Source organism: Giraffa tippelskirchi, chromosome 8 (genome assembly GCF_054371585.1).
Source record: "Giraffa tippelskirchi isolate mGirTip1 chromosome 8, T2T-mGirTip1v1.2.pri, whole genome shotgun sequence".
Taxonomy (NCBI): Eukaryota; Metazoa; Chordata; class Mammalia; order Artiodactyla; family Giraffidae; genus Giraffa; species Giraffa tippelskirchi.
In genome coordinates this window covers 111,359,462-111,379,183 of record NC_137282.1, presented here as the reverse complement: position 1 = coordinate 111,379,183, position 19,722 = coordinate 111,359,462, and the positions used below count along the sequence as shown (strand labels likewise).

Genomic DNA, 19,722 nt, shown 5'->3' with positions numbered 1-19,722 from the left:
TTCAGCTAAGAGGGTGGAAGTTGCTAGCCGGCAGCCTTTGAGTGGGGCGCTGCCGGAAGTGGCGAAGTGCGGCGCCGACGGAGGAAAAGCGAAACAGATTTAGGTTCCGCTCACCGTTAGGGCGACCTCGGAGACAGAGCGTAGCGACGTAAGGCCTTTGCACTCTTGGTTGCGGCCGGCACCTGCGCTCTCACTAGCCGGGCGGGAAAAAGACGGCCTCCGAATGCGACCGAGTGCCGGGTAGGTACCGGGCCGCGTCGTGCGGCTCCCGCGTGCCTTGGACCACGCAGCTCACTGGAGGCCTTCTGGGATGCTACAGCCAGGCCGACACGAGAACCGCAGTCTCCCGCCCCCTCACCTCGGCGTTCCCCCAGATGTGGGCCTTTCTCTCCCTCTGGCGAGAGCGACTGGTCTTTGTTCCTGTCACCGTGTGTAATGTGTGCACGATTGAGAAGGATGCGGAGGCGTGAAAACTTACTGTAGAGGAAAGTAAAATTACTGAGCCTTAACGACTGTCAGAAAAGAAAGACAGCGTCCTGTTTTTTCGGACTAATTTCTGAAATTCCTGAGGCCTTTTGGTGCACAGGGCGGTGTGAATTTGCATTTCGTCGTTCTCTAGTGGTACCGAAGAAAGCTGTCCGTTTTACCTTTGAAAGCACGGTCGCTGAAGTTTCTCTAACGAACGTCATTCAGTTATTCGTCTCCCAAAGTCTTAGAGCATGGATTTGGGGCAGTTTTTTTAAGCCTTCATCTTCTAATGTGACTTATTTTCTTTAGAACCCGAACTCATTCTAATTAGCATTTGTATATTTCCAACTGCAGTAAATTACGTAGACTCTTCGTGGGATACATTTACACCTGGTATTGCCTTCCTCACCTGATTCAGTTCACTGTTCTGTTGAGGCCTTCCATGAGCTCCTTGGGCTTCCCTGGTAGCTCAGATGGTAAAGAATCCACCCGCAATGCGGGAGATCCCAGTTGTATTCCTGGGTTGGGAGGATCCCCTGGAGGAGAGCATGGCAACCCACTCCAGTATTCTTGCCTGGAGAATCCCCATGGACGGAGGTGCCTGGCGGGACAGTCCATGGAGTTGCAAAGAGTCAGACACGACTGAGCAACTAAGCGCAGCACAGCATATGAGCTCCTTACTTACAGTTACTGCTGCCTCAGTTCCGCTTTCCTGCTTAATTCTTTGCTGTAGCACCTGTCGCCATAGGAGATGCTGTGTTTTATTCTTTTTGTTTCTTGTTTGTATCTACTGATTAGAGACAGCATGAAGCAGGGATTGTTATTTTTTGCTCACTACTTTTAACCCCATTACCTAGAAGACAGTGGTAGACAATAAATTCTTGTTAATTGAGTTAAATTCTCATGTGGATCATGTGATGTGATAGATGAAAAGACAGCCTCAGAGATTTGAAGTTAGTCATTAAAGATCATAGAAGACTTGGGACTCAGGCAAGTCTTCTGACTAGAGTCCAGTTGGCTTTCTCCCACCACAAGTGAAAGCCCACTTGACATTTCTAGTATAATTAAAAGTTTATGGAGAGTTTTAAATAACTTTATTGATGTGTAATAATTGTGGCACTGAGACAAATGTGTACTGTAGATGAACATTATTAGTGAATTCTTCAAAACCTGAATATACCCATATAAGCAGCACCCAAATCAAGAAATGACCTTCATATGAGAAGACCTCCTCAGGCCTTTTTCACTTCTAAGAGTACCTACTATCCTGACTTTGAACAGAATGGATTAGTTTTCTCTGTTGTAAATTGACATGATTGGAATCATACAGTATGAACTTTTACGTGTTGGTTTCTTTTTGCTTCCTGCCAGTTCATGGAAGTTTTTAATAGGTTTGTTTAAATTGTGAACTCGTGGGGTGTTTTTTTTTTTCATTTGTATTTCTCAAAGCCATATGCCCTTTTCCCTTCTGAATCAGAAGTAGAAAATATTTTAGAGGTTAAGCAATAGTCACATTTTGATTTGTGTGAAAAAGAGGAGGCAAAGCTGTTGCTACGTTGTTTATCATTTCTTCTTACTTTCACCTGGGATTGTGGGATAGAAATGGCCTAAACTAATCAATGTTAGCAAAAAGCTCCCTTAAAAAAATTTCTTCCTATCTAACTGGCAGTAGCCAAGAAGGGTCTCATCACTACTTTGGTGCATCTCCCAAAAGTATATACTAGATACCCACTCTTTGCATTTTGGCTTTCAGAAGCTTGACAGCGTATTCCTCTGATCTGTATGATACTGATAGTATTTATTGGTATAGATAAGGTTAGAAGAACAAGCCAGGAGGATGTGAGAGCTGCTTTGTAAATTGATTTGTTAAAGAGGAAGAACAGGTACGGTAGTAAAAGCCATGCAGAAGGTGTTATGAATGAAATGTTTGTTGTTTTGATATGCAGGGTTTTTAAAGGTCACAGTTCTCCTGAGGCCGGGGATCATGTGTTACCCATTGTCATGTTTCCAATAACCAACTCCTTGTGTTGCTTCACTAAATGTTAGAAGAACAAGGGATTGGAAGGTACTTTTCCAGTTGACCTTTAAGAATATCTTTAATTACTGAGCATTTTTTTTCTAGCAAGCTTTTTTTTTTTTGCCAAGCTTTTTTCTTGAATGAAGTTAAATGCTAGACGAATTTTTAAAATTTAGATAAATAGCTCATCTTAGAACTTGTGACGTAAATCCTGTGGTAAAAATGAGTGTTTAGATAGATAGCTCGAGGTGATCTATTCACTATAAAGAAAAAAAGGCAAAAATGACAGTAGGGATTGACATTAATCAATGATGAACATATTGACCTGATTCATATTTGATACTTTTCTGAGAATATTGAATATGACACAAATCTGAATTGAAGTTTCTGATGCAGGAAAAATTACTAAGTGTGGTAGGTAGCAAATACCATATGCAAACAGACTATTTTATCTTGATGCTTTAGAATCTCTTTTCCTATTAATACATTACTTCATCCTCAGGAACAGCATCTTCATTTATGCTTGCATACTAGTGTATTTTGTGATTGTATTTTAGTGTCCCATGATTCCTGTTTTTGTGTATTAAGCCTTACAGACATGATAGTCCACTGATTTTTGTTTTAAATAGTCGGTGGATTCTTTTGTTTATAGATTGTGTAACTTGTTGATAATTTAGAACAGATATTTAGCTTTTTTCCCCTCATTACTTGCCCTTTTCATAACATAAGGTGTCACACCTTTTAGTGAGTACTAATGTTACCGAAACAAGCTTGGGTCTACTTGCATGAGCACAATAAAGTCAATCTACTGACACCAGATTGTGGAGAAGGAAAGTGCAGTGTTTACTGCAGGGTACCAAGCAAGGCTTCCCTGGTGGCTCAGATGGTGAAGAATCTGCCTGCAGTGCAGGAGACTCAGGTTTGATCTCCTGGAGAAGGGAATGGCTACCCACTGCAGTATTCTTGCCTGGAGAATTTCATGGTCAGCGGTGCCTGGCATGCTACAGTCCATGGGGTCACAAAACATCGGGCACGACTGAGGACTAACACACAGGAGCAAGGAGCCTAGGGAGCTAATGCTTAAAAGGCCTAAACTCCCCGAAGGCTTTCGAGGAGAGGTTTTAAAAGTAGGGAGAGGGAGGGGGATTGTGGGTGTGTGATCTGCTCACGGAGAGTCGCTCTGGTCAGTTGGAGTCTGCCTGCTTGTTGGCATCGTATAGTTAACTTCCACCTGCTGGAGGTTTCAGTGTCTGCAAAACAGCTCAAAGAACAGGGTTCAGAATGGGGAAACTGTTGTTATTTTATCGTTTGGCTGTTTTATTTCCACACTTTCTCACTTCTCTTATTAAATTAGTTCTTTGGAACTTGGGGGAGACCTAGAGGATAAAGTTCTTCTACAGACAACAGGCAAGTGGAGGACTTGGGAGGGGCCTCTGTTCTGGGAAGGCCCCATAGGGCTTTGCTCATTACTTTTTTTGTTTGTTTTTACTTTTTGGCCATGCCCAGTTGTCCTATAGGATCTTAGTTTCTGGTGAGGGATTGAGCCTGCACCCCCTGTAATGGAAGTGTGGAGTCTTAAAAACACTAGATCCCCAAGGAAAGTGCCTCAGTTGTACTTATGTGTTGTCTAAGCCTGAGGAGGTCTGGACCTTGTATAAAGAATCATCTGATAGTACAAGTAGGAAACTATTTTCATTGAAAATCATTGAGCCAAGAGGAAGAAGAATTTCAGTGGCAGGCCCTAAATGACTTCGTAGGTCAAAAAAATGTTTGAGGTATGGTGCTAGGCTGATGATCGAAGATCCCTCCTTTGGGGTCGGTAGTGGAGATAACTTGGAAATACTGTATTTGTCATGAGTAAATATAAGTTCCAAGTATTATGAAAAGAGAGAAGATGGTATGAAAACTTTGTAGGAGATTAGGAAAGGATTCCAAACTGACGCTTGAAGGTTGAATAGAAATTTGCCAGGTGTGTGGCTTTGGGGATTTGAGGACTACTTTCAGACAGTGGCACCATTACACGCAAAGGTGCGAAGGTGTCAGAGCATGGTGTTTCAGAGGAATTTGGGCTAGAGCTCCTGGAATAGAGTAGAAGTAGGAGAGTACAAGGCTGTGAAGGTAGTTAGGGGCAAATTTGTCATATTAAAAGACTTTACAGGTTTTTAAGTAGAAAATTGACAAGATGATGGATTCAGGCAGTATTTCCCACTTAAGTGATCTGAGTACTACCTTTTTAAGTGTGACAACTGAATGTCACCTGAATATTAATTACTTAGTATTTTTCCTTAAATTGACATTTTTACATAAATGATTTCATGTAAACAATACTACAAAATCCCAGGTGGCCCAGCAGTAAAGAGTCCACCTGCAGTGCAGGAGAACACGGGAGACTCAGGTTCAATCCCTGGGTCAGGAAGATCCCCTGGAGGAGGGTATGGCAACCCGTTGCCTGGAGAATCCCATGGACAGAGGAGCCTGGCGGGCTGCAGTCCATAAGGTTGCAACAAAGAGCTGGGCACAAAGGAGCACTCGTGCATGCACGAAATCATAGATTTTGTTGGCTTTTGTCTCTAACATTTGTTTAGTAAATTTTTTTTTCCTCTGTAACCTAAAATAATAATCCTGGGCATTTACTTTGGGAAACACATTGGTGGAATAAGTTAAAAACTTTTGGTCTATAGGAGCCCTTTGCTGTTAAAAATGAGTGAGAACTCAAAACAGTTTTGTTTATATGGGTTATAATTGATACTCACATATTAGAAATGAAAGCAAAACTTTAAAATGTTTTAATAATTCATTAAAATAATAAATCCATTAGATATTAATGTCATTAATATACTGTAATGAAAATACCTATTTTTCAAAAACAAAAATTTAGTTTGAAGGGTGTTTTATATTGTTTTATAATTTTGCAAGTCTTTTAAATGTCTGGCTTAACAGGAAACAGCTTACATCTGCTTCTCTATTTGTTATGTTACTATGATTGTGCTGCTACTACTATGTATCGTGCTAAGCTGACTCTTTGCAACTATATGGACTGTAGCCCGCCAGGCTCCTCTGTCCATGGGATTCTCCAGGCAAGAATACTGAGTGGGTTGCCATACCCTCCTCCAGGGACTCTTCCCGATATATATAAACACGTTGATATATATATATATATATATCTTCCTGATATATATACAAATTTTCTCGATATATATATATATATATGTACGTATTTTTAAATTTTTTTTGGTTGAAGTGTCTGAAGAAAATCTAGCGGCATACATATAAGCGGTTGGGCAAAGGAGGAGTATTTTAATAGTCTTTTCAGAAAATTGTGGATCAACTTATATACCAGGTTTTGACAAGTGATAGTTTCTTAAAGGTTGCAATGTGGGATCAAGCCATATTAGTGAGCTTTTTGTATTCTGTTATGGTAGAATTCTGAAATTGTTCTATTTTAGAATGAATCTAACATATATTATTTTGCAAATATTCTGAAGTTTGGTATTGGAAATGAAGAGGGAATGGATTCAAGATATATTTGGGAAATCAAATCAAAAGGACTGATGGCTTCCTAACTAAGGGTAGTGAATGTTTCTGTCTTAAGAAACAAAAGGGAGAAGATTTAGAAAGGATAATAATGAGTTTTGACGTGACTTCCATAACCTTATCTGTTTACTTGGTGCCCACCCCGCCTCGTCTCATATGCTTCTGTGCATTTTTCTCATTGCTTTGAGAGAGTACCTGATGCATGGTGAATATTTAGTATATGTTTTTTAAACTAAGGGTACTAACTTTCCATGATCATAGAAGAGGACTTGCTTCTATATATTTCTGCTTGAAAAATTAGAATATACAGATAAACCCAAAAGTCATACTGTCAGTGAGAAGGTACCAACTTAACATGTAGATGCTTATCTTTCTGTACTTAATTCTGTTTTTTTTAAACATAAAATGCTTTTTTGCTTGGTGTATTGTTGTAATTTCAATATATCTTTTTCTGCAGTATCTTCACATGTTTCTTGAAGATGCTGAAAAAATAAGGGACTTGAGAACCATGTTTCTCATGTTTAGTTTGAGTTTTCATTTTCTGAATTATGCATTGACTTTTTGATAGCTAAAAGTATTTTTTGTGCTTTTTAACAGTAATACATTTTTACTTAATATACTACATTTACGTTACATATGTCTAACATGTAATACATAAGGTTAGTTTTGCAATTCTGTTATTTCTTTTTCAGAGAATAACAGTTTAGAAGGCCAAGATGTCCAATCTAAGGATATTTGCAGTGAATCGGAAGAAAATATCCAGCTTGCACTACTTTAATGTAAGCTTTTCTTGTAAAGTTAAATGTACTTTGACAACTTCAGTTACTTGACTTCCCTGAAGGTCTAGTGTATTTCTTATACTAGTATAAGAATTTTGTATTTCTTACACTAGTATATCAGCAGTTTCTTAACAGGGAGTATGGAAGAGTCTGTAGCCAACAAGAAGCATGCCTTATCATTAGTCTATAAATTCATTTTGCTACTTTAAAATTACCTGTGCAGCATATTGAGACTATATTCCATTTTGAGGTCATTAGTGGCCCAAGGAGTTACACAGATTTTCTTCAGTGTTTCCATTTTTGATGCTTTCAGAATGTACACCCTTTGAGAGATGATACTGTCTTACCCTGGTCATTATGAAGTAGAAATTTAATTAGTTGAGTCTCTTCTCTACTCTTAATATATTATCTTATAATGATAGTGTTTTATTGCCAGCAACTTGGTAACTAATGTAGAAATAACACAGAAATCACAGGTATGCATTCCTTGACATCATGAAAGGCAGATTGTTACATACACTAACTGCAACAATGCCAGATATATTGACAGCCATTAAGTCTAGTGGTCTAGGGATAAGTTGATGGAGAACATTCAACCTCTATGTGGGAACATTACAAGAAGATACTTGGGAGCTTTTAAAAATGCTAGTTTTTTCTCCCTCCCTTCCCTGTCCTCTGAATGTATTTTAAAAGCTTTCTAGCTGTCAGAGTCACCTGGGAGGCTTGGTTTTTTTTTTTTGCTTTATTTAGTTTTAATTGAAGGCTGATTGCTTTATAATATTGTGATGGTTTTTGCCATATGTGAGCATGAATCAGCCATAGGTATACATATGTCCTCTGTCTCTTGAACCTCCCTCCCACCTCACACCCCATCCCACCCCTCTAGATTGTTACAGAGCCTCGGTTTGAGTTCCCTGAGTCATACAGCAAATTCCCATTGGCTATCTGTTTTACATATGGTGGTGGTTATGTTTCCAGGTAATTTTCTCCATTCGTCCTACCCTCTCCTTCCTACTCCCACACGTGTCCATAAGTCTGTTCTCTGTGTCTGCAGCTCCATTGCTGCCCTGCAAATAGGTTCATCAGTACTGTCTTTCTAGATTCCATACACATGCATTAATATACAATGTTTGTTTTTCTCTTTCTGACTTACTTCACTCTGTGTAATAGACTCTAGAACTGATATCTAGGTTGCTTCCATGTCCTAGTTATTGGGCTGAGAACCCTCAGTAAGGGAGAAAATAATAGCAAATGAAACAACTGACAAAGGATTAATTTTCAAAATATACAAGCAGCTCATACAACTCAATACCAGAAAAACAAACAACCCAGTCAAAAAGTGGTAAAAAAAAAAAAACCTAAACAGACATTTCTCCAAGGAAGACATACAGATGGTTAATAAACACATGAAAAGATGCTCAACATCACTCATTTTTAGAGAAATGCAAATCAAAACTACAATGAGATACCACATTACACTGGTCAGAATGGCCATCATCAATAAGTGTACCAACAAAAAATGCTGGAGAGGGTGTGGAGAAAAGGGAACCCTCTTGCAATGTTGGTGGGACTGTAAATAGATACAGCCACTGTGAAAGACAGTATGGAGATTCCTTAAAAAACTAGGAATAAAACTACCATATGACCCAGCAATCCCAATACTAGGCAAATACCCTGAGAAAACCAGAAATGAAAGAGATACATGTACCCCAGTGTTCATTGAAGCACTATTTACAATAGCTAGGATGAGGAGGCAACCTAGATGTCCATCTACAGATGAACGGCAGGCTTGTTAAGATGCATTATTTGACCCTATCTGTAGAGTTTGGTTCTCTTGGGTGGAATGGGTCCTGAGAATTTATCTTTCAAATAAGGTCCCTGTGATGTTAATGCTGTAGATCTGGAAGAGCCATCATCTAAGTTCAGCTTGAAAGGGCAAGCAGCATTAACTTCAGCCTTAGTTTTCTCTTGTGTAATTTTGTGTTGTCACTTTTTAGAAGAGTTGGAGTTAATAAACTGGGACTACTATATGGAGATTCAAAGCATAGTTATGATGTTAAAGCTACAGTAAAAAGTTAACGCTGAAATAAAATTAACGTTTCTTTTTCTCCTCACCAGAATACGTGTTCCTCTAAAATAAGAGCAAGTCTAAAAAGATTAAAGCCACATGTGCTTCTTGGAAGAAATTACAGTTCCATACCAGGTACAGATGTTAGATTCTTCTCATCTTTCTTAAACTGCCTGCTTTCTCCCTTTTCTCTGTCTCTTTCTCTCTCATTTGCGAGAATCTCCCTTATTAGGGATCTCCAACCATTTTTAAAACGGTGGCTCTCTTTTACTTCTTGGCTATTTCTTTGAGATTGTTAGGAATTGAAGTATTCTGGTAGACGCTAGGTGGTAGTATCAGTCAACTTACACTTCTCATGTGCTGTCTATCCTCTTGAGCTGAGCAAAGGGAAGGGTTGGTGGCTTGAGTAGCTGGCTCAGAGGTGTAGCAGGTGAATCAGTCCACTGCATCAGCAGTTCCACATGTGCGGATTCATCCAGCTGCAGATTGTATAGTACTGTGGCGTGCATGTGTTGGAAAAATCCTCAGATAAGTGGACCTACACACTTCAAACCTCTGTTGTTCAAGGTTCACCTGTAGCTTCATTCTGTAGCAGTTCTCACTGCCATCTTTGTCATGTGAGACTACTGGAATAAAAATACCAATTGGCTGTGTAACTTGTAAAGATATGTGAATTTAATGGCCTGCCTTATTCGACTTCCCTGGTGGCTCAGAGGGTAAAGCGTCTGCCTGCAATGCAGGAGACCTGGGTTCAATCCCTGGGTTGGGAAGATCCCTGGAGAAGGAAATGGCAACCCACTCCAGTACTCTTGCCTAGAGAATCCCATGGATGGAGGAGCCTGGTGGGTTACAGTCCACAGGGTCGCAAAGAGTCAGACACGACTGAGGGACCTCACTCACTCACTATTGGTGAGTATGGGGTTTCTGTGTTTTGCCCATGCAGATTTATTCATAGCAGTACAGATTATCATCCAGTCTTCAGACTGCCATCAGGTTTTCAAAATATATAGAAGTCTTCATAATTTATTATAGAAGTTTGGGAGAACTGGTTTCAATAGCAGAAAGGTGTAGATTAAATTTATAATTGTAACTGCATTGTTTCTGTAGTATTAATAGAGTAAATGGTAAGTGTGGAGTAAGTCATCATGGACTTTTTTATTCCAGAAATACTATTTGGCCTTCTATAAGTATTAGATTATTATAGCTTTCCTATTCAGTGACACCTCCCAGGCCGTCTTTAAAGGTATTATGTCCTTGGAATTGCTGAGGCACGGTAGGTTCCAAGTTGTACAAAAACCATTGTCAGATGATATGAGTATCACTCTTTGCTCTTCAAGTCTTGACAGTGTCAGTTTACAGGACTGTGTGATGTGTTTTTGTTTTCTTGTTTTTTTTGGTTTTAAGTTATTTATTTGGCTGTGCTGGATCTTAGTCATGGCATGCGATCTTTTAAGGTCGTGGCATGTGAGATCCAGTTCCCTGACTAGGGTTTGAACCTGGGCCCCCTACACTAGGAGTGCAGAGTCTTGGACCAGTGCAGCCACTGGACCACCAGGAAAGACCTTGTGCATTTTTCGTTGTTGCTGTTTGTTTGGTTCAAGATCAAGCTTTCTTAGTGCAAAAAATAAATTTTAGGTAAATGAGTGTTACATTTAGTTTGAATTTTACTTTAATTGGTATTATACTATTTGCTTAAAATTCTTTTAATTTCTTTAATTTATAAATTAAGGACATTTTCTTTAACAGTTCAATTTTAACACTCTTTCCATTAGGTTTAATAGGAAATGATATCAAGTCCCTTCATTCCATCATCAATCCTCCTATTGCTAAGTAAGTCCCATCATTGATACTATCTTTTCCATAGGGTGCCATGAAACGTTACAGGTTTCTCTCACAGGCTTAATTCAGCATTTAGTGAGTGCTCTAATTTCTATAACTTCCTGCCCTAGCTAATTAACTATAAATAGATGTTGGTTTGTCTCTTAAAAGCTGTTGTCTCAATTCAGTGCTTGGAATTTTTAATGTTACAGCAGCACACTTTTCATAGAAATAAATATAAGATATTCACAGAATTGTAGTTAGCACTTTGGTTACTTAGCTGTTTTGTCAGAATACTGTGATAGTGATATGTTATCCATTTTTCTAGTTTTTACACTTTTATATAAAATGTTGAAATACTAACCAGTTTTGAAAGTTGCACAGCATAAATATTTTGGTTTTACAGTTTTAGTAATGTCCACCTTATAATACGTGTCTTTTTTTTTCTTCCCTTTTAACAGAATTCGTAATATTGGAATTATGGCTCATATTGATGCAGGAAAAACTACCACCACAGAAAGAATATTATATTATTCTGGATACACAAGATCACTCGGAGGTTAGATTGGATTCCTTCTCTCCCTCCTCACCCCCATTAGAAAAAACATCATTGGGAAATATTTTGATTAAGAAGTCAACCCAGAGATCTTGAGTATGGCATGGAGGCAGTACTGTCTAAGCCACAACATAAAGTTCAGGTAGTTACAGTACTCACCAAAGGATCTTTTTAGTTTCAGTTGAACATTCAGACTCATGTGTCTTGGGCTACAGTTGGCACCGGTCTCCTCAGAAGTCTCTGGGATAGGAAACATAGCTTACAAGCAGAGTAGCAGTAGGTGTTCCTTCCTACAGAAGTTCTTTCAGCAGCCTGCAGAGCTCTGTGGAAACTGTCTTCTTTAGCCACCCAAAAGTGGTCGCTCAGGTGCAAGATAAGGAGATCCACAGGAGCCGCTCTGGCTGGGAAAGCTCATGCCTCGGAGGAGTGAATATCTCTTGTTACAGCTCTGTGGGCCGCCTTCCGGGTTTCTCACAGAGGACATGCCATACCCCACTCAGGGAAACCTAAAGCTACGTATCTTCGTCAGGTGTTTATAATCCATTGTTAATCCTTCCCAAGTCAGATGTAGTTTACCAATCATAAATTATTTTTTCCCTAAGTATATTGCCTAGCAGTGCATTTGGCATACTTGTTTTCTGGGCTCTAGGAGAAAAGAGCTGGAAAGTTAACCAGAGGTCAAATTCTCATGCAGAACAAGAAAGGAATTTGTTAATCTTTAACCCTCAGTAATAGTATTGTTTACCTAAGTTTGAATTTACTTTTTTTATTATAATATGTCAGAAACTGTGATTCTTTTTTTCTACCTCGCTCCTTATCTCTGGTGAAACAGTTTTTTTCTTTTTTCTTTTTGGTTGCACTGGCTCTTCATCGCTGCTTGCAGGCTTTCTCTAGTTGCAGTGAGCAGGGGCTACTCTTTGTTGTGGTGCATAAGCTTCTTATTGAAGTGGCTTCTCCTGTTGTGGAGCGCAAGCTCTAGACTCATGGGCTTCGGTAGGTGCAGCACACAGGCTGTGCGGGCACCGGAACGTGGGCCTAGTAGTTTTGGTGCATGGCCTTTAGTTGCCCGTGGCATGTGGAATCTTCATGAACCGTAGATTGAACCCATGTCTCCTGCATTGGCAGGTAGATTCTTACCCACTGTACCACCAGGGGAGTCCACCACAGTGATTTTGAAATGTGTTCCATTGAGAACCATTTTTCTAGGTCCTTGAAATTGGCTGAGACTTTTATAAAGGATAAAACCACTCAAGATGAGAATCTTCATGATGATAGGTTCCTATCATAATGATAAACACATGAATGTCTCATGGAATTTTTTGCTGTGTAAATGGGAAAATGGGGCGTCCCAGGTGGCTCAGTGGTAAAAAAAAATCCACCTGCCAATGCAGGAGACTCGGGCTTGATCTCTGGGTTGGGAAGATCCCCTGGAGAAGGAAACGGCAACCCACTCCAGTATTCTTGCCTGGAAAATCCATGGACAGAGGAGCCTGGCAGACTACAGTCCATGAGATCGCAAAAGAGTCTTTTGCCCAACTTGCGGAAGAGTTAGCTGATCCACTTTGCTGTACAGTAGAAACTAACAACATTGGAAAGCAACTGTATTCCAATAAAAATTTTAAAAATATTGCAGAGAAGTGATAAGGTTGGAATTAAAATTTGGTTTGTCTGTGCTCTCCAGTGTTCTTGCCTGGAGAATCCCAGGGATGGGGGAGCCTGGTGGGCTGCCTTCTATGGGGTTGCACAGAGTAGGACACGACTGCAGCGACTTAGCAGCAGCAGCAGCAGTGCTCTTTTATGGCATTACTCTGCCTCCTGTCAAGGGATCGGGTGTGAGGAACATCAGGTAAAGATGGGATAGTGAAATTTAAACTAGGAAAAAAATGAAAGAACTATATGACTCAGTAAAATTAAAATATGTAAAGAGTTTAATCTTCGTTAATACAGAAAAAGTATTTTTATGGAATAATTACTCATCTGCTAAAAAAACTTTTTCTAGAATGATGCTTAATTTAGAAAAGGATTAAGAGTCTTAAATATTAAATCAATTATTTTATGAACAGTTTTTCTTAGAGCAAATTAAACTATGCCAGGTAGAAATCAAAGGCCTATAAAATATACTTGCTTTTAAGCCTAACTATGTCATTTTTTTTCCTGGCTAGATGTTGATGATGGAGACACAGTGACAGATTTCATGGCTCAAGAGCGAGAACGAGGCATAACTATTCAGTCAGCTGCTGTCACATTTGATTGGAAGGGGTATAGAATCAATCTTATTGATACACCAGGTATAGTGCTGTTTCAGCAGTGCAGAGGTGCTATATTATTTTGAGGTTTTTTTATTTGTGTGTGTTTTTAATCGTGGTAAAAAAACATGTAAAATTCACCATCTTAATAATTTTTAAGAGTACCGTTCAGTAGAGTTAAGCATGTTCACGTTATTGTGAACTCCAGAAATTTTTCATTTTGTTGACCTGAAACTCTGTACCCTTAAACAGCTTCTCTTCTTTGTCCCCTTGACTGATCTCTGGTAACCACCATTCTACTTTCTAGATCTATGAGACTGACTACTTTAGATACTGCTTATAATAGAATTGTACACTGTCTGTCCTTTTGTGACAGGCTTATTTCACTTAGCAAAGCTTTTTAGGGGTCATGTGTATTGTAGGCTGTGACAGTATTGCTTTCCTTTTTAAGGCTGTGTAGTATTCCATTGCCCATAAGTAAGACATTACGGTATACATACAAAATTTTGTGTATGTACAAAAATATATGATGAATATTTGAATACAAAAAATTGATGGATATTTGGGTTGCTTCCACCTCTTGGTTATTGTGAATAGTGCCCTTCTGAATGTGGAGGTGTAAATATCTCTTTGAAATTATCCTTTCATTTCTTTCGGGTGTATACCCAAAAGTGGGATTGCTGGATCATGTGGGGTAGGGGGGGTGGTGGTTTAAAGATTTTTAGGTGTTCTATTTCTCATCTTTTTCTTAGGTCATGTGGATTTTACATTGGAAGTTGAGCGCTGCCTGAGAGTGTTAGATGGTGCAGTGGCCGTGTTTGATGCCTCTGCTGGTGTAGAGGTAAAAAATATTGCCAAAGTAAAGGTAGAAAGCATGATTTTTTTTAAAAAAGTAGAATGCATCAGATTGATTTAACTATAACCCTTTATTTGGTAAGCTGAAATTGATATTATTATAGCCCTTTATTTCATAAGCTCAAATTGGTATTATTATAACCCTTTATTTGGTAAGCTCATATAAATCCAATTACGATGAAAAGAATTTGGAATAATTTGGAATTTAATATTGAGATGAGATCTGTATATGATCTCATGTACTTCAGAGTAAAAGGAAAGTAAAATTTACTTTTCTGTAGGAAATAATGAAAGTTGGTTTTGAGAAGAGCTGGAGTCTTACTTTCAAGCTAACAAGTTAGTCTGCCATAGCTTTATGGATTCTGGCAGAAGTCAGAGTCAAGGATGAAGGACTATGTTAGTCACCAAAATAGCAATATCCAGAGTGTTAACATTTCCTTGTGCTGATTCCTCAAGCCCTAATTCCCTTAGGGTGACAAAAGAGAGGTCAGATGACAGCTGCATGTACAGTGGAACCCTGTGCTTAGAGAATACAGGTATTTTATAATGGGCAGTAGACATGCCTGCTCTCTGCTCTGAAGGGATACATTGTCTCCCAGGGTTGTAAGCTTTCCTGCCTATTGCTCTGGAAGGAGACACTAACTGCTGTCTGTTTCTGAACTGTTCACTCTACAAACATCTTTGAAAAGACAGTCCAGAACACAGGCAGTCAGTGCTTCTCCTGATAAAACATGCAGAAATGCAAGCAACACATGAAGGATTTTCTCCTAAAACTTAGTGTAAATCTCCTTGAATAAATCCTGAAAATGATAGCAATAATTCTTAAATTATTGCTCTGGGGTCTGTTATGTTCTCTTTAGCTGGTATTTTGTTTGTTTTGTAACCTCAAGATTGGCTTTACCTTGAATATAGAACCATATTAGTTCTTGTAATCTGAAGATTATTAGAAGTGGTATCTTAATTAAGGGATCAAAATCAGCATCCCCCCAAAATGGGACAGATTGACACCATGGGCCTCCTGATATGAGGCACTAAGAAGGATATTGTTTTCTGGCAAAAATGTTTGGCTCAAATTGTGAGAGAACAGACTAACAAATCTAAAATGAAAGACATTCTCCAAAACAGCAGGCCAAGACTTTGGGGTTGGAGGGGGCTGGGAAGCTGTTCTAGATTACAAAATTCTAAAGAGACAAGAAGACTAAATGTAACATAACCTCTTCAGTGGAATCCTGGATCAAAAAGAAAAGATTACAAAGGACATCTTTGGGAAAATCAGATTTTGAATATGAAGTATGTATATTAAAGTATTGTATCAGGGGACTTTCCTCGTGGTTCAGTGGTTAAGACTCTGCTGTTCCAATGCAGGGAGTGTGGGTTCTATCCCTCATGGAAACTAAGATCCCACATGCCACAAGGTGCGGCCAGAAATTTTTTAAAAAATGTCAAATTTCCCTGAATGTGGTCTTTGTAACTGATTATGTAGGAGAATGTCCTTATCCTTAGGAAATGCATGCTGGAGTATTTAGGATTGAAATGTCATGGTACCTGCAACATGATCTCATGGCTCAGCTGCCATCCACCCACACGTACACACATGGTTTTAGTTTGGGTGCCAAGATGGGATTAGATGTAGAAGAGATTTATTGGGGGGAATAAAAAGGGAGAAAAGAGAGAAGTGGCAGAGGGTGTTGAGACCACAGGACAGGCTGACACCTGTGAAGGAGACGGGTAGGAAAGGGATTCTGGAGGAAGAGTCTCAGGCTACAGCACAGTTACAAAAGAGTTTGACTATGCTCTGGAGAGTTTTCAAACCAAAGTCACCTGTTAGAGGAACCCATGTTTTGTGGGAATAGACCTACATTATTACTCTGCTGGACTCAGTCACTGGTTGGGAACAGCCCCCAAGAAGGGGGCCCTTGAAAGAACATGGTGTTGATCTAGAAGGCTAACAATTGGGACCATCAGTTAATCGTGCGCTTCATAGTAGTTTCAAGTGGCACGTTTTCACAGCCACCACACACATAATGTGTACAGAGGCACATGTTTATATATAGAGAGAAAAAAGGCAAGTGCAACAAAATGTTAATATTTGGTAAATCTAGGTGAATGAAGAGTACATGTAATATTTATTGCAGTGTTCTTTCCCCTTTTTTATAGATTTGAAGTGTTTCAAATGAAAAGTTGGAGGGGACATAAAACAGTTCTTGAAAGCCCCACCTGAGGACCCCTGACAGACAGTGATATTTGCTTGATATAAAGCCTGACACTGAGGTCTGAGGTGGATTGTACAGTATTATTTGTATTTCTTTGAGTTACTTCATTTCCTAATGGTTGCATCCTTCCTATCATTATTCTTTACAGGCATTTGACACTTAATCATTCAGACAGATTACATTATTTACAAGATTGAAGTATGCTTAGTAGGAAGTTTCTGGATTTGTGATACAGGAGGCTATTATTTGCTAAAATAGTAGATGAGCTTTTAGCTGACAGGTGGAGTGATAGGAGTTTTATTTTTTAATATGTTTTGTTTCTTGGGAAATTTATAATGTATATCCCCCCTCCAACCCACATAAAAATTAGTGGAGCCACTAGGTAACAATTTCTTAGAGAAGACACAGGAAACAAAAAACAAAATTGATTCATTGGACCTCATCAAAATTACATGTTTGAAACTTAAAAAGCAAAAGTAGGCCTTAGACTGTGAAAAAGATGTATAATGCTAGATAAAAATACTGTTAGAATGCTAAACTTCCAGAGTGCAACAACATCTGATTATGTAGAGAGTATTATTGTCTTGGAAGTATGTACTGAAATTTTCACAGTACATGTGTATGACCATGGACTTGTATCCAGAATATTTGAAGAACTGCATGTCAGTAATAACCCAATAAAACCTAACAATCCAATTTAAAAAAAAAAAAGACAAAGGACTTGAATCAAGGATACTTCACCAAAGAAGCAAGTGAATGGCCAGTAAGCACATGAAAAGATGCTGAGTTTCATTGGTCATTAGAGAAATGCAAATTAAAATTACAGAGAGAGACCATTTCATACCCACAAGAATGGCTGAAATTAAAAAGAATGATGGCAAATTTTGGTTGAGGATGTGTAGTAATTGGAACTCTTAACACATTGGTGGGACTGTAAAATATTATACCCACAGTGAAAGACTATTTGGCAGTTTCTTGTAAAATTAAGTATATACTTGTCCTTGTTGTTGTTCAGTCACCCAGTTGTGTCCAACTCTTTGTGACCCCCTGGACTGCTGCAGCATGCCAGGCTTTGTACAAAGGAATTTAGCAGTAAAAATTAACCAGTATATGCAACAATGGGAATGAATGTCAAAAACATTACATTGGGTGAAAGATGCCGTGGTATATATATGAGGTTCAAGAACAGGCAGAGTGAATCTTCGGACATGAAAATCTCTAATGTTCTATCTCTTAATTGGGGTAGGAGTTTTACAAGTATACACACTTAGCAAAATTCATTGAACTGTACTCGTAAAATCTGTATACAGTTGACCCTCAAACAACATGGGTTTGAACTTCATGGGTCTGCTTACAAGTGGATTTTTTCACTAGATAGGGGCTTCAGACTCCATAAGCCATGGTTGGTTGAATCTGCAGATGCAGAACTGCAGATGGGGAAGGCCAACTGTAAAGTTATAAGTGGACTTTTGACTTTGCAGAGGTTTGCGCCCTAATCCCTGTGTTGTTCGGGGGTCAGCTGTATTTTATTGTATATTAAGTTTTACCTAATAGAACAAATGATAAACTGGTTTCTGTTTTAACAGTGTCAGCATATTAGGTTTTTAATGGTCTAGACTCTAGTAGGCAAACTTTGTATTTAACATGTACAGAAAGTAGAATTAAAAGAAGCCAAATAAAAAAGCATATGAGAATTGTAACTTAGAAATACAGTTGTTGGCTTCCTTTCCCCTCCTTAAGTTTTCTTCATTTTACATGAGTATTCAAACATTCAAAGTAAAAATACTTGATTTTTGTCATAGTAGCATTTTATAGTACATTCCTGTTTGTTCTTTTTACATCACAACTGTCTGAATTAATTAAGGCAAAAGTCCATAATGCACAGATCAGAAAACTGATGAGGTCATTATTGTATGATGTTACCAAGTGTGATTGTTACTAAAGAAGGTGAAGCCAAACAAAGAATGTCTTGTGATTCTTGGTTAAATCCTCTTTCTGTGACTCCCAGTATTTCTCAGTTGTTCATTTCCTTTGTGTTGCAACCTGGTTCACCCAAAGTATTCTCAGTTTGAAGCATAATCTTCAGTCATACTTGATCATTTTCTTAGCTGTTTTAACCTGACAGCATTGAGAGTGGATCCAGAGGTATATGTGCAGTGGTACTAGCTATGCTAGAATGGGGCCCAGTTCCATTATAATACAGGCTGAGGTCTGCTTATTACATGTGTAGTAACAGTTGTTTTTGTCAAATATGTGTTTTTTTCCTTATCTTTGCTTTAGGCACAAACTCTTACAGTATGGAGGCAAGCTGATAAGCACAAGGTACCTCGAATCTGTTTTTTAAACAAGATGGACAAAATTGGGGCAAGGTATTTAAAATGTGTTTCTTTGGCTTATCAAAGTAAGAATATCATTTGAGCTTTTAATGCACTATAACTTAAATTTGGAAACAGCTATTCCCTATAAAGTATAATCTATTCCATGGTATCCCAGTTCAATCCATGGTATCTATTCCATGGTATCCCAGTTCAGTCCCATTTAAAAAAAATTCAAAGCAGCTAATAGATAATAGATAAAGTAATCCCAATGTGGGATTAATAGAGAGCTGATAGCTGATGAAGCAGTCTGATTCTAAGGTAGAGAGGCTTTATCCTATTTTTTAGGCTCCTGACAGAGTGATGTCTTGCTGATTCCACTGGCTCTATTTGGAATTGTATGGCTGAGTCCTTGTATTGCTGAATGGTGCTCCTGTCATTGCTAACGGTAGAGGGTAGAGAATTGTTTCCTGTAGTTGCCTCAGTGAATGGTGTTCCTCCTTGTCCCCGATTTCCTTTAGCTACTGGGTAAAATGCTCTCCATGAAGAGAAACGGGGAAGGAGAACATAGTGTTCTGAGACCTGTATGTAGGGCCATCAAGTTAATGCTGAGATGTAGCGGTGATTTTGCAGACTTAGAGTGGTAATCGTAAATGGACACGTGATTCTGAGAACAGAACTCAGACAATCAAGAATGTTGAAGGATTTGGAGAAAATGTGAAAGGGCGAGAATTAAGAATTCTGATGATTCTGGGGAAATGTGAAAGGGAGCAACCCTGATCTGTGGTATGAGAGTGACAGTAAGAAGCCATAAACCGTGTCTCTTCTAATACCACACAAGTCTACTTTCTGT

General features: G+C 38.8%; 1 protein-coding gene and 1 long non-coding RNA gene across 10 annotated transcripts in view; one reads left to right on the top strand and one right to left on the bottom strand.

The window, feature by feature from the left end:
• The first annotated feature begins 90 nt into the window (after positions 1 to 90).
• Positions 91 to 19,722, top strand: part of GFM2 (GTP dependent ribosome recycling factor mitochondrial 2) — a 53,780-nt gene continuing 34,148 nt past the window's right edge. The window contains exons 1-8 of one of the 9 annotated variants that reach the window (XM_081520621.1): positions 91 to 240; positions 6,712 to 6,798; positions 8,917 to 9,001; positions 10,639 to 10,696; positions 11,146 to 11,243; positions 13,403 to 13,528; positions 14,239 to 14,327; positions 18,835 to 18,923. In XM_081520621.1, the coding sequence (XP_081376747.1) occupies positions 6,736 to 6,798; positions 8,917 to 9,001; positions 10,639 to 10,696; positions 11,146 to 11,243; positions 13,403 to 13,528; positions 14,239 to 14,327; positions 18,835 to 18,923 (608 nt within the window). In that variant the 5' untranslated portion in view covers positions 91 to 240; positions 6,712 to 6,735. Of the gene's footprint in view, positions 2,534 to 6,711; positions 6,799 to 8,916; positions 9,002 to 10,638; positions 10,697 to 11,145; positions 11,244 to 13,402; positions 13,529 to 14,238; positions 14,328 to 18,834; positions 18,924 to 19,722 lie in introns of all 9 variants that reach the window. The other 8 variants (XM_081520625.1, XM_081520623.1, XM_081520624.1 and 5 more) reach the window with 8 other exon arrangements.
• Positions 1,228 to 7,247, bottom strand: LOC145517659 (uncharacterized). Its single transcript, XR_014062235.1, has 2 exons — positions 7,014 to 7,247; positions 1,228 to 3,735 (listed from the first exon to the last, which is right to left on the bottom strand). It is a non-coding gene; the product is annotated as an uncharacterized LOC145517659 (long non-coding RNA).